This window comes from Somniosus microcephalus, chromosome 21, assembly GCF_052327205.1.
Source record: "Somniosus microcephalus isolate GS21.2 chromosome 21, FLI_Smic_1.0, whole genome shotgun sequence".
In the NCBI taxonomy this organism is placed as follows: domain Eukaryota; kingdom Metazoa; phylum Chordata; class Chondrichthyes; order Squaliformes; family Somniosidae; genus Somniosus; species Somniosus microcephalus.
The window spans coordinates 44,531,472-44,546,266 of NC_141007.1; the positions used below are offsets into that span (position 1 = coordinate 44,531,472).

Consider the following 14,795-nt stretch of genomic DNA (forward strand, 5'->3'; position numbering starts at 1 on the left):
TTCCTCCACTGCCTCTTTCCCCCACCCCCACCAGCTGATTGTCCACCTGCCTTCCTTTTCCCTCTCTACTGCAGAGTATCCCTGATTGTTTCTCACGCTCAGTAACCTTAAGGTTGAGTGGTCCACCTTGCGATGATTCTCGCACCATCTTTACCACACACAGTTTCCACATCAAACAAGTTTCACGCTACACTGGTTTCCACTATCCCAACAAATGGACTTAAAGGACTTAGAAACTGAAATAACTGAAAGTAGTTTTAAGCCAATTTCACTCCCAGTGTCAAATGCTAGTTGAGGCTGCATTCATTCAGCTACCTCTTTCTGGTACAATCTACTTAAGTACTTGCTCAAAAGCAGTCACGACAAACAACCAATTCTCAAACACTGGTATCACTTCCAACTTAGACATCACTTCCAACACAGATAACCTGTGGAAAAGAAATCACAATCAGCCACCTAGTTAATATCTAGCTTGTTAATCAAGTCAGCCCATTTAGTGCATTAAAAAAACAAGTCAAAATTTAGCACTTAACCACTTCCTGCAAGTCAAACTTCCTGTACTTGCTGAGCAGCCTTCTCTCTGCTGCCTTCTTGCAACAGAATGTTTGGTGACTATTGAAAGTATTAATTATTTGTATATGCTGATCTGACTATTCCTCACTACTGGTAAGCTGTACAGAATTTAGAACACCGACTAGTTGTTTCTTGTTTTTCCTCAAACAAATTGCAATCTTTACAGTTCTTTTTAACCACACCCACATTGCACAGCTGAAGAGAGATTCTATCTGGTGGTTTCCTGGAAAAAGGGACTGCAGTGAGGTTGATGGTAAATAGCATCTTTAGCAGGGTATGAGTTCCACATGTTTGTTGTACAAGTGACTAAATGGACTGAGGTTCAAATATTACAATTTCTTCAGGTAATTTTCTGAATTAAAAAAAAAACCTGGTTCCAATTTTGTGACAAATTGGGTTAATATTGTTGTATGGTTGATATGGAGTGTATGGGTAAATTATTCATTGCATCTGGAACAGGTATTGATTTGTTGTAGTGGAACATCTTATGACCAATCCCATAATGTTTGGCACTAACTGTCTTATCTCTTCCTCCTCCCCCGCCCCTTCCTTTCCCCAGCCCAGAGCAGCACGATTTTCTAAATTTTACCAATTGAGTTAGAAGTCTTTTTTTTCTTTCTGGCTCTCATCACCATTGTATAATGTTCCTCCTCATCAATATGCATGTTGTAGCCATAATACTACTGTGACTAATCTTTACAAATACAACAACAACATATAATGCCTTTAATGTAGTAAAACATCCCAAGGCGCCTCACAGGAGCATTATCAAACAAAATTTGACACCGAGCCACATGAGATATTAGGGCAGACTTGTAAGAGAGGTAGAGAGGTTTTTGGAGGGAATTCCAGAGCTTGGGGCCTAGGCAGCTGAAGGCACGGCAATTTACAATTCACTGGGTATCTCTTCCTGACCACAAGTTGCCGGCTGATTTGCTCGTTAATAATGGCGTGCATCATTCATACACCATCATTTTTTTCAACAAATTCTGAGCCAATATTTTAAAGTAGGTTAAGGAATTTACTACTTCGTGAGCAATGTCCTGATTTATTCTCCATCAATACGCGATTGGTTGTGCCTGTTTTCTTTTAAGTTTCTCTGTGTCCGTATATCCCTTACAATACTTTGCAACATCTATTTTAAGTGAGTTTTTCAGTATCTACAAACTTACTCCTATTATACACTTTTTGATCTATTACTGTTAACTCCACTTTACATTTCCAGCAGTCCTACAGTTTCTCATCCCTTTCTATTTCAGTTCAGATTAATCTTCTGGTCAGATACTGACGCAGTCATAAACATGTTCGATTGAAAATCCTCAACAGCTTTTCCATTGTATTTTGTATTTTACTTTGCTTAATAGTGTAGCAATAGTGTATGTAAAAATCCCTTGATATATAGAACCCCTTCAGATCTTACCTCTGTAGCCTGATCATCATTCTTTTCAATAACAAGGGCACTCATTCGAGGATTTAAAAAAAAGAGTAATTAGCAGTTTTTAACTGTTTCAATAGTACAGCTATACACAAACCAATTTGAATCTTTCACAAGCAAAGGTAATCCTTGATGGGTCCTTCACAAGCTGTACATATCTGGTCTCCACACCAAACACTGAACCTGATGCACAAGCATTGCGTTACCACTGATCCTAGTTTTGCAACAGCACAGCTCCTAATCCCGCCTATAATGCTTCTGCTGAATTTTTTTATTAGTGTCTCAGTATTATAGAATTTTGGAACATGTTCTTGCACTAACAAACCCTTTCCTCATTTTCCATGATTATTGCTGTTCCAACTCCATTCAGTGGTCTTAACAGTTTTCTAAGACGTGATCTTTTTTTCCTGAAGGATTTTGACTCAAATAATTGACCAAACCTAACCGTCTCCATATGTTTTTTTTGCACTGTGGGCATGGCATGTACTCAATAGATGAGATTTTTTATATTGTCAAACTCATTGGGCTGGATTTTCCTAAGCCCCTGGAGTCGGGTTGGAGGCGTGCGGGCGATAAAAATCGGAGATCCGGGGGTCCCGACCCCAACCCGCCTCCATGTCAATTTCATAGGAGTCGGGTTGCCGACAAGTGCTGGAACCCGACTCCCAGAGGCGGGAAGGGATTAAAGGCAATTAAACTGCCTGTTAACAGGTAGTTAACAGGTAGTTTTTTGCCTATTCGCGATTTTTATTGCTGGTTTGTGGGCTTCCCGACAGCTCCAAACCACAAAGTTTTCGAGGCGGGACGTGGGTCTGAGGTCTTGGAGGGGTCGAGATGCCCAGTGTCCAGGTGAGTGAGGGGTGCAGGAGTGCAAAGGTAAGTGTTTTGCAAGTGTTTAAAGTGTTTAAATAAGTTTAACTTACTTTTACTTACCTTTACAGGAGTCCTGCATTCCGGTGTCGGGAGTCGGCTGCAAGAACCACAGAAGCTCCGATTTAAAAAAAAAAATCAGCTTCTTGGTTTCTGCAGCAAAATGATTTTAAAGTTATCCTGAGAAAGGACTGAGGCTGAATTAGCAGTTTTTCAGTGCTTGACAGCTTCAAACAGCTGTTAAACACTGATATTTCATCTGCCAAAAGCTTTTGACAGATGAAATGTCAATCTCTGACGTCACCTGTTGCTGGGTGGCCCTTAATTGGCCTGCTGAGCCCACAGGGCGGGCTCAACAAGGTCAATCAGAGGAAAACCCAGTGGGTTGGCCACATCTCCATGGAGGCGGGACAACAAGCCCAAATGTGGGTTTCCCACCTCCAACCCGCCCCCGTAGCAAAATCCAGCCCATTGTCTTCACCAGTGATTTCATCGACAATTGTCCACTTAATGGCTCCAGACGCACACTTGTATAAGTTTCAGCTTGACTCTTCTTGAACTTTCAATTACTTTTTGCTATCTGCCATCCTGTTTCTTTTTTTGACATACCCCACACCATTAAGTCATCCATTGATGTGTCCGTGTTGTTGATGTGCTTATATATCATATAGATTGTTTTGTAATGTGCTTCCAGAGTGGAAGCGCTGCCAAAGGCGTACGGTAAAATCTCACGATATTTTTGCTTCCCTTTTTGCCTTGAAGGTCATCATTTCAGATTTCTCATTTGGCTGCCTCTTAATCCCTTTCCTAACTATTGCCTGAGTGGTTTCATTTTCCCTCTGCACAAATCTTTTTGCTTCATTTTTCTTTTTGCTGCCCTCCTTCAGTCACACTGTTTATTCTAAGGCCAGGTCTTGCTCCTGAGAATTATCTGGTATTCTACAAATGATTCTGTTTTTATTAGTGATTCTGTCAATTTGACAATTTCACAATTTTTTTTAAATGGTTGCATATTGATTATTTTTTCTGTTTTCTGCAAACATGTAGAGCATATACAGTTCAAATTTCATTTATAATTGCAGTATTTCTCAAGCTTATTCATTATGCCCAGTTCCAGATTCTCTCCTTTCTTAAAGTTAAGAGTATTATTAATACTTGTGCTCATTCTCAAATGACAAATCCTTTCATCCCAATTTTAAAAAAAAAATTTGCACAGCACATACATCGAGCCACTTTTTTTTCTAATTTTCTGCAAGACTTCTGGTAACCTAAGGCGAGATGAGATTTGGATGTTATCTGTTATATCTCGTCATTTACTTAGTGTTTTTTTCAATTACTGTTTCTTTACTTGTTTCTTTTCTGGCACACTGATCATAATCCACCATCGAACTGGAAAGTTGGTTTTACAAATTTCCACACGACTGCACTCAGCAGGTCACGGCCAGTTTATAAACTTCATCGTGCAGACCGACTGATGTTTAGAGTCTGAACTTAACCCGTTGATTCATTGCACAGTTGATCGGTGTTGAGGACACTTTTGTAAATGTTCCTACTCCAACTGGGCTACCATTGAAGTGCCTTGTAGAAAGGTACATTGTGCCTGGAGTGTTACTATTTTGAACTTCCCTTGTGCTGTGGGTTTCAATTTCCACCCGAGCATGCAGGCATTGCCAATCGGAAGCCAAGCACTCCTTGGGAAGATAGAAGGGCTAAATCATTATGCCCTCATTTGCCTCTAATCAGGTGGTTCAAGGTGCCATTGGTGAAGGCCTAGAAAGAAAAGACAGACCAACCTACATATATATGTTGTGTTTTTTCTCAGTCCTGACGAAGGGTTTCGACCTGAAACGTTGACTCTGTTTCTCTCTCCACGGATGTTGCCTGGCCTGCTGAGTTTTTCCAGCATTTTCTGTTGTTATTTTGGATTTCCAGCATCCGCAGTATTTTGCTATCGTACATATATATCGCACTTTTCATGGCCTTGGGATGTCCCAAAGCACTTTACAGCCAAAGAAGTACTTTATTTTTATTCAAGTGTAGTCAATCTGCTCTTCTCTTCTTAGGCAGTCCCTCGGAACCGAGGATGACTTGCTTCCACACTAAAAATGAGTTCTCAGGTGACTGATGAGTCCAATGCAGGACCTACAGTCTCTGTCACAGGTGGGGCAGATGGTGGTCGAAGGGCTGGGTGGGTGGGGTGCTTGGGTTGACGTGCGCTTGGCTTCCGCTGTTTGTGCTTGACTTCTGTTTGCTCCCGGCGAAGAGACTCAGTGTTCGGCACCTTCCCGGATGCTTCTCCTCCCCTTTGTGTGGTCTTGGACCAGGGATTCCCAGGTGTCGGTCACTCTGCTAATGTAGGAAAAGCAGCAGCCAAATTGCACACAGCAAGGTCCCACAAGCAGCAATGTGATAATGACCAGATATTCTGTTTTCAGTAGTTGGTTGAGGGATAAATATTAGTCAGGAAACTGCCCCTGACTCCACCCTAAAAAATAGTGCACATAGAAAGTAAAGAAAGACCTGCATTTATATCGTGCCTTTCACAACCTCAGGACATCCGAACTTCCCTGCTATACTTTGAAATACAGCTGTAGTGCCATAGGATCTTTTATGCCCATCTGAGAGGGCAGACAGGGCCTCAGTTTAACGTCTCATCCGAAAGACGGCACCTTCAGTCAGTACTCACTACTACACTGAAGTGTCGGCCTGGATTTTGTGCACCAAGTCCCTGCAGTGGGACTTGAACCCACAACCTTGTGACTCTGAGATGAGAGTATTGCCACTGAGCCACGGCTGGTGCATGATGTCCACCATGTGGCAGAACCTAATGACGTGCAAGAAAATATCTTGAAAATTAGGATGTGGTGGCGCAGCAGCGGAAGGGAGGATCAGAGAGTGAAAGGAGAAACTTAAGGATGTTGGTACCACGTTTCACCAACATCCTTGTCCTGTGCAGGGCTGAACTCCATTGAAAATCAAGTTGATGTACAATATCAAAATTTGGGGCAGAAAGCATCCTAAACGCAAGCAGGATTATGTGTAATGTGAACTCGGCCAGAATGATTTTATTTCTATGATTTTCTAAACGTAATGGGGTACAGTTTCCACTTTGGGTGCAATTGGCACTCTGGGCGCAAGTTGGGCTCAAAATTGTGCTAGTTTTCTGAACTGCATTTTTTGCTCAAGCTCATTTGCATATAACGAATGCAAAATCTTCCATGATCCAGCACAATGGGGCAGCGTTTTGGAATATCGTTTTTTTTAAAAATTGGATTAAAACATTCCTTGATATATTTAAGTGGTAGCCTAGTGCAGTTCTATTAATACAGGATTTATCACAAAAAATAAGCATTCGTGTGTCTGGTTCACCACCTGTGAGTAACGCGATTTTAAATAACTGAAAATGGCTTTAAAAAAAAAAAATATTCAGAACCATTGACTAGTTTCATGAAAGAGAAAGACTTGCATTTCTATAGCGCCTTTCACGACCACCAGACATCTCAAAGCGCTTTACAGCCAATGAAGTATTTTTGAAGTGGAGTCACTGTTGTAATGTGGGAAACGCGGCAGCCAATTTGCGCACAGCAAGCTCCCACAAACAGCAATGTGATAATGACCAGAGAATCTGTTTTTTGTTATGTTGGTTGAGGGATAAATATTGGCCAGGACATGGGTGTATATTAGTCAGTTTCTCAGTAAATTAAATATTTTAAAAGGTGCCTACTGGTGTCCTTGCACCAAAAGAAACTTAATCTTTAAGAGTCTGCTCGAAGGTCTGCAAACTGGCGCAATTAGCAGAAACTTGCCCTGGTGGTTAATTTGATGTGGGGGGCAGTGGCCAGTTTTGTGGGCGGGGCTGGCTTCCAGAGCGATGTTTTTTAAAAAACCAGCACAAAAGATCACGGAAACTCAATTTGGGCTGGGCGTAATTGGCGCTTGAAATTTCGTGGTCTTTGGCGCTGATTTGGCCGCCTTGGGGCAAATTGTGCAACCTAATGGAAGCTCCAGCTGTGTGCCTATTCCTACATTAGATCATTTGACAGGTTGACTGTAATAATTCAGAATCCACTGCTGCTAATCCCCCTTCACTTGCACATGGCAGAGAATTGGGTTAAACACGAATGTAAATTTCTTTTGCTGATCAAACGCTGCAGATGAAAGCAAAATATCTTTTCTGAAGTTCTTTACCTTTGCCGGCTGGCATCTCTAGACACCTGAAAGGGAGCAGTGAATAATATTTGTAGGATGTCCTCCTGAACTGTTCTCCCAGTGGACAGAGAGACTAATGACCCGGTTCTTGGGGGGAAAAAAACTTACAAAAGCCTATTTGTTAGCTGCTCTGCAGAATAATCTGCACATAATTGGGGAAAAGGAGCCCAAAGGCAGCTATCAGCACAGCTTGTTGCAAAGCACATAGGATAGTAATTTTATAGGGTATTCTTTCTCCCGTGTTATTAAAGAATCTAATTTATTCTATAATAGTTACGTTCCTTGAATTCTTGATTTTTCTTCTCTCTGCATTGAAGATTACAATGCATTTAACTTCTGTTGGGCCTTTCAAAACATTTTAGACATAAATGTGTCTTCAAATTGTTGGTCAATGTGCTGTTTGAGAACAGACAGACCAATGAGCAAGATTAGGGGATTCTTGAGTTATAATCTAGCTTGACCCTGCAGTGCATTACTCTGAGAGATGTTAAATCAAAGGCCTCTCTGGTGGACGTAAAAGATCCCATGCACTTTTCAAGGAAGAACAAGGGAAGTTCTCCCGGTGTATTGGTCAAAATTTATCACTCGGCCAACATCGCCAAAAAATTGATTATCTAGACTGTTATCTCATTGCTGTTCGTGGGAACTTGCTGTGCGCAAATTAGCTGCCACATTTCCCTACATTACAACAGTGACAACAATTCATTGGCTGTGAAGTGTTTTGGGCCGTCCTGAGGTTGTGCTGACGCAAGTACTTCTTTTACATTTTGTAAAGCTTAATTATTTTGTGAGGCACCTTTTTTCTTGTGTGGTTAATGACCTGTCTGTTGAATAACTCATAACCATAACTATGTTGAACATATGAAGACAAGAATTTCTATGCAATCAGATATACAATCTGAAACACATTTTGCATTACTGTGTGTCTGGAGATGATGTAGTGTGATCTGACTAGAATCAGCTGTTCTCTTTCCAGTTGAATACACTATTGTAAAGATGTTGCATTTTCTTCTGCCCTCTTGTGGTTATTTAATGAGGGTGAATATGTGTGTGTGTCTATAATTGAGGTAATAATTTATCCAACAGGTCATTAACTTTTGTTCTATAACTTTTCACTGGATAACAACAACAACAACTTGCATTTATATAGAATCTTTAACGTAGATTATACAAGGTGTAATCAGAGGAAAATGGGCATTGAGCCAAAGCAGATTTAAGGAGAGGTAGCCAAAGCAGATTTAAGGAGAGGTGACCAAAAGCTCGGTCAAGGGATAATACAACAGACATTCAAGTTGAATACTGCACCGCCGCCATTAACAATCATTGATGCATTTACACAAACAGCTGAGCATCTGGTGTCTGACATTCTTGCAGTCTCTCCAGTGATCTTTCACTCCTTCCCCCACCCTTCACACAAGCAAAGCAAAAATTCAATTTGTAGCTAGCTAAGAGTTTTGACGAGAAATGGGTATGACAGCCAAAGTGGCCTAAGATGCAAAAATGACATTGCTGTAAAATGTGTCTCTTTCTTTCAATTGAGATCTGTTTTCTCTGCCCTATCCCTTTCCCAGTAAATGAAGTAGTACATTTACAGTTCCAAAATGTTTCATCAGCGGTTAAGAGCAATTTTGCTACCTCACTGTAGTTATGTAACAAAAAAAGGAGGGAAGAATGAGATAGACACTTTAACGAATTAGATTAGAGCCCTGAACAATTAACCTCAACGTCCAATATTTTTTGGTCCCAGAAAATGAAGGGCTGCCCATTGTGTAGATCATATTTGAATCCTGCATTTCTGAAGGTCAGGTGGGAAAACAAATGGAAATGGAAACATTAAAACTTAAGTTGCAATAATCTTTGAGAGCAAGGCTACAGATAAGGCTATTTGCAATGAATACCCTGCTTATATAAGCACACTATGACCCTATCTCTATTATGTAGACAAGTTATTGTGGTGGCACACACTGGATGCTCTGAGTTCCATACCCAGCAGTGTATTTTCTGCCTACTCGAAGGGTGGACCTTAAATCTGTAGGTAGGTGTGAGTTGCAGCTCCAATGCGAGACCATAAGACATGTTAGATTTTTGAACGTTGTAGTGATGTCCACTTCTAGACTGGAGTAGAGGCAATGTTGCACTGCCAGACCCGCCACCACCTTCGATAGATTTCAGTGGAATTAATGCATTCTGTGTATGTATACTGGGAGTTTGTATTGGATTCTCATTGTTACAAGCATGATTGCAGCATGAAAATCCAAATTTATAACCGGTGACCCATACAATAGCAAAGATAACATGATGAATGCAAATTGAAGCCTCTCCTTGCACTGCTGTCCTGTTGCTTTGAACATTAAAATAGATCATATTGGAAATGAAGCATTAAAATGAATCTCAACAAATTCTACATCAACTCATTCTTTTAATGTCTCTTACAGTGGAAAATATATCTCACTGCGAATTTGCCTATTTGCGTGATCTGCTGATAAGGTTAGTTGGGAAGTGGGTGCTCTGCATGGAAACCTATTCTGTACTCCTATTCTGCCTTTGTAATTGTAGCTGGTATGCTGTACCATGTGCATTTTATTTTAAGAAGCTATTCAGTGTCGGTGATTGTAGATTTATTTCCAGTAAGATGTTTCACCACAGAAGCATCAATATACAATGTTATCCATGAATTGCACTATTGAATTTAATTTCTAAGTTGAAATAATGGGCCAGTTTTTGCTGTAACAGGGCATCCAATGGTGTCTGCTGTTGGTTAGACTTGCCCCTGCACCCTTCTGCTCAAAAAAAAAAATTTGACTCACCAAGTTGTTGAAAGTGTGAGCTGATAACAGTGGAGCGAGGGGGAACAGGACATCTGGGACCTGAGTGAACAGGGAAACCAACAGGGTATCTCTTTAACCAATGAGTTTTAAGGATTGTGAAATAAACAGCGGGGACTGAGAAGGTAGTGTAAGTTAGAGTGGGTGATTTCAATGTCAAATCGGGTAAAAAAAAGAGAAATAGAGAGGGCAAGAAAGATTAGAGAGAGAAAAAAGACAAAGGAAAAGTAAGAAAGAAAATTAATTTAAAATTACATTTTTAAATTATCCCCGCAAATTTTAAACCTGAAGGAAAAACACTTCACACTTGTAATAGTTAATTTTCAGTGCCAGAGAGGTTGATTGGCAATAATTAACAATTATCACATTATTAAAAACTTAGTTGCGCTACGAATTACTAGCCCTAAATATCTCGCGTGGGTTTAGTTCATATCTACCGTGCAAATACAACAACTTCATGACGTTCAATGGTGAGCCATACAGCAAAATTCTGTTTTCGCGGAGCGGCGCAACACGGACACAAACTTTTGGATATTCACATTTAACCGTGCATCTGCTCCTCACCTGAAGTTGCTGTACCATTTACGCATAAATAGCAGCAAGCGCCATTAGGCCTCACCATTATTTTGAAAGCAAATTCTGGCCCAGTGTTTTACTATGATGGCAAATGGAACTGTTTAAAATGGTTCAGTATATCAAGTTTCATATTCTGGTCATGACACTGTACTAAATATCCCTCAGGACTCACATGCAGAATCTCAAAGATATAACCAGCACCATGCACTATGAAGCATACAGAGTTCAACGGCTGAGTGAGGGAAATGGGTGTTCCAATGGACTAGCAGAAAAGGATTTGAACAGCAACATGTAAAACATATATGGCTTTTTCCGTCAGGCTGCTGAATTTATTTGACCAGCTAATAATTTAGGTATAAAGTATGTGGTAGTGTATCGGCACTGCTCGTCTTAAGATAATTTATTCCACACTATGCAGTTCTGTTCACAAACAAATGACTATTACACATCACAAAACTAAGTGGTGCACACTTGCCATATTTTTCTATTGTTTTGCTTCATAGATTACCTTTTAGACTTGCATGAGGCCAAAGGGGTTATTAAGAAATGTTTTGCAGAAAACCACAAAATTGATTTTTGTGGATTTTTTTTTTTGTAATAAAACTAAATTGTTCAGGGAGAAGCTTAAAGCAAAATTGTGTCAATTTGTGAAAGGAATGCTTTTTTGTGTCAATTTGTGAACAGAATGCTTTGGTGGATTAAAAATTGCTTTTAATACTATTACAGTGCTAAAGCTAAATAAGTGTTCTACAGGACAAAAAAAGAATGTAATTGGCTTAATTATTACTGCTCTATTTATTTCCAATATATTACTAGCATGTTTCAGTATATCAAAACACAGCCGACTGACATGTATTCCAGAAAATCCCAAAGCTACCTTTGTTCCTTGACAGCTTTAATTGGAGAAGTGAAAGAAACCACATAATGGAAGCATTTACATTTGTGAAATAAGGTGGTGGTTGTTGTAAAAAGACAAGCTCTTTAGTGATGTAAACAATGTTAAACGGTGGGTAGAAAGACTGTTTCTTTGCCAAAATATGTGTTACTCACTGAGAGATATAAAGAGTTAGTTTTCATTAAAATGAGGCACGTCTTGGACCTTCACCCATCTAAACAAAGTGTAAAAGGAATGTCACAATAGTTACTCAGTATTTTGAAAATGTAATTATATTGAAAATTGAAGCTTATCTTTTGTCTTTTCTTATATGACCTTTTATGTGCATTTTTTGGGTTTACATTCATTGTCAAATTCGACTTTTTGTATAAAATAAAAATGTGTGTTTGATATATATTTCCTAAAATAAACATTGCAAATTTAATGTTTTCAATTGCCTTTTGTTATTTGACTCTGTCTGCTCATCATTTATGTGTTGGTGTTTAATATGGTCATATTAAAGAAAAGACTTCAGTAGGAAAAGCAAATTAGAGTTGGTTGCGACTTTGTTTTTCATTCTAGGCATTTATTGCCTAGCTCTGCTTGTCCCAAAAAGGTGATGGTTGGCTGCCTTCTTGAACTGCTGCAGTCTGTGTGGGTTTGATATCTGATAGCTTCATGGTCACTTATTTTTATTCGATGCCAGGTTTTTTTTAATTTCCAGATTCTTTTTAACTGAATTAAAATTATATTGATAATATGATCGAATTCTTCATTAAGATGGAGAATGAAGTAGTTGACTCAGAGACTAGGGTCCTAAATTTAAATAAAGGAAACTACGATGGTCTGAGGAGCGAGTTGGGTAGGATTGATTGGGGAATGTCACTCAAAGGGTTGACGGTGGTTAGGCAATGGCAAACATTCAAAGACCGAATGGATGAACTACAGAATTTGTTCACCCCAGTTTGGCATAAAAATAAAACAAAAAAGGTGACTCAACCGTGGCTAACAAGGGAAATTAGGGATAGCATAAGATCCAAGGAGAGGACATATAAATTGGCCCGAAAAAGCAATAATCCTGAGGATTGGGAGCAATCAACAAAGGAGGACAAAGGGATTATTTAAGAAGGGGAAAATAGAATATGAGAGTAAGCTTGCAGGGAACATAAAAACTGACTGTAAAAGCTTTTATAGATATGTGAAGAGAAAAAGATTGGTGAAGTCAAGCGTAGGTCCCTTGCAGTCAGAATCAGGGGAATTTATAATGGGGAACAAAGAAATGGCTGACCAACTAAATACATATTTTGGTTCTGTCTTCACAAAGGAGGACACAAATAACCTCCCAGAGATGCCGGGGAACATAGGGTCTGATGAAAGGGTGGAACTGAAAGAAATCAGTATTTGTAGGGAAATGGTGTTAGGAAAATTGATGGGACTGAAGGCCGATAAATCCCCAGGGCCTGATAATCTACATCCTAGGGTACTTAAGGAAGTGGCCCTAGAAATAGTAGATGCATTGCTGGTCATCTTCCAGAACTCGATAAACTCTGGAACAATACCCATGGATTGGAGGGTAGCTAATGTTACCCCACTATTCAAAAAAAGGTGGTAGAGAAAAAGCAGGGAATTATAGACCAGTAAGCCTGACATTGGTAGTGGGGAAAATGCTAGAGTCCATTATAAAAGATGTAATAGCAGAGCACTTGGAAAGCAGTGACGGGATCGGACAAAGTCAACATGGATTTACAAAAGGTAAATCGTGCTTGACAAACTACTGGCATTTTTTGAGGATGTAACTGGTAAAATAGATAAGGGAGAACCAGTGGATGTGGTATATTTGGACTTTCAGAAGGCTTTCGATAAGGTCCCGCTTAAGAGATTAGCGTGCAAAATTAAGGCACATGGGATTGGGGGCAAGGTATTGACTTGGATAGAGAACTGGTTGGCGGATAGAAAGCAAAGAGTTGGAATAAACGGGTCCTTTTCCGAGTGGCAGGCAGTGACTAGTGGGGTACCGCAAGGATCGGTCCTAGGACCCCAGCTGTTCACAATATATATTCATGATCTGGACGAGGGAATTGGATGTAATATCTCCAAATTTGCAGACGACACAAAGCTGGGTGGGAGGGTATGCTGTGAGGAGGATGTCGTGAAACTCCAGTACGATTTGGACAGGTTGGGTGATTGGGCAGAAACATGGCAAATGCACTATAATGTGGATAAATGTGAGGTTATCCACTTTGGTGGCAAAAACAGGAAGGCAGACTATTATTTGAATGGCAATAGATTGGGAGAAGGGGAAGTGCAAAGAGACTTGGGTGTTCTTGTGCACCAGTCGCTGAAGGTAAGCATGCAGGTGCAGCAGGCGGTTAGGAAGGCAAATGGTATGTTGGCCTTTGTAGCAAGAGGGTTCGAGTACAGGAACAAGGATGTCTTGCTGCAGTTGTACAGGGCCTTGGTGAGACCGCACCTTGAGTATTGTGTGCAGTTTTGGTCGCCTTATCTGAGGAAGAACGTTCTTGCCATGGAGGGAGTGCGTCGAAGATTCACCAGGCTGATGCCTGGGATGGCAGGAATGACGTATGAGGAGAGATTATGTCAATTGGGCTTGTACTCACTGGAGTTTAAAAGATTGAGAGGGGATCTCATCGAAACCTATAAAATTCTGTCAGGCCTGGACAGACTAGATGCAGGAAGGATGTTTCCGATGGCCAGGGAGCCCAGAACTAGGGGTCATAGTCTAAGGATAAGGGGTAAGCCATTTAGGACTGAAATGAGGAGGAATTTCTTCACCCAGAGAGTGGTGAACCTGTGGAATTCTGTGCCACAGAGGGCGGTGGAGGCCAGTTCATTAAATATATTCAAGAAGGAATTGGATATATTTCTTAAGGCTAAAGGGATCAAGGGATATGGGGAGAAGGCAGGGACAGGGTACTAAATTTGGATGATCAGCCATGATCTCATTGAATGGCGGAGCAGGCTCGAGGGGCCGAATGGCCTACTCCTCCTATCTTCTATGTTTCTCAAACTGCCATGGTCACATTTGAACTCGTGTTCTCCAGTAATCTAACCATTACACTGCTGTACCTTGAAAATGGAAATGAATTTGCAGCAAGGAAAATTCTGAAAGTTGTTTGTATCGTGTGAAAGTTTTCAAACCGGTATTACAACTTAATCTGGTGTCGAGCCCATTTGGGCATAGTAAGAATGCTGTGGTTTAAAGTGAGGCAAACAATTGGGAGCCAAGGCAGTCAGGAATAGGAAAGCTGATAACCAAGTGCTGCAAAGAATAAGTTTAGAATGTAACTCCTGTCAGAGTAATTATTGGTTTAACTGGCACTTGCCCCATCAAAAGTAACTAGAAAGGATTTAGCTCATCTCTTCCAACAGGTAGAATTCTGAGCCACGAGGCCGGAGCAAATTCGGAATTGGG

At 40.4% G+C, this 14,795-nt stretch overlaps 1 protein-coding gene across 4 annotated transcripts in view; it reads left to right on the forward strand.

The window, feature by feature from the left end:
- Positions 1-11,811, forward strand: part of LOC147102756 (neuronal-specific septin-3-like) — a 299,156-nt gene extending 287,345 nt beyond the window's left edge. For all 4 annotated transcript variants that reach the window (XM_085963518.1, XM_085963521.1, XM_085963520.1 and 1 more), the window contains 2 exons: positions 9,523-9,574; positions 10,654-11,811. In XM_085963518.1, coding sequence (XP_085819644.1) covers positions 9,523-9,574; positions 10,654-10,783 — 182 coding nt within the window. In that variant the 3' untranslated portion in view covers positions 10,784-11,811. The remainder of the gene's footprint in view (positions 1-9,522; positions 9,575-10,653) is intronic.
- Positions 11,812-14,795: the final 2,984 nt, after the last annotated feature.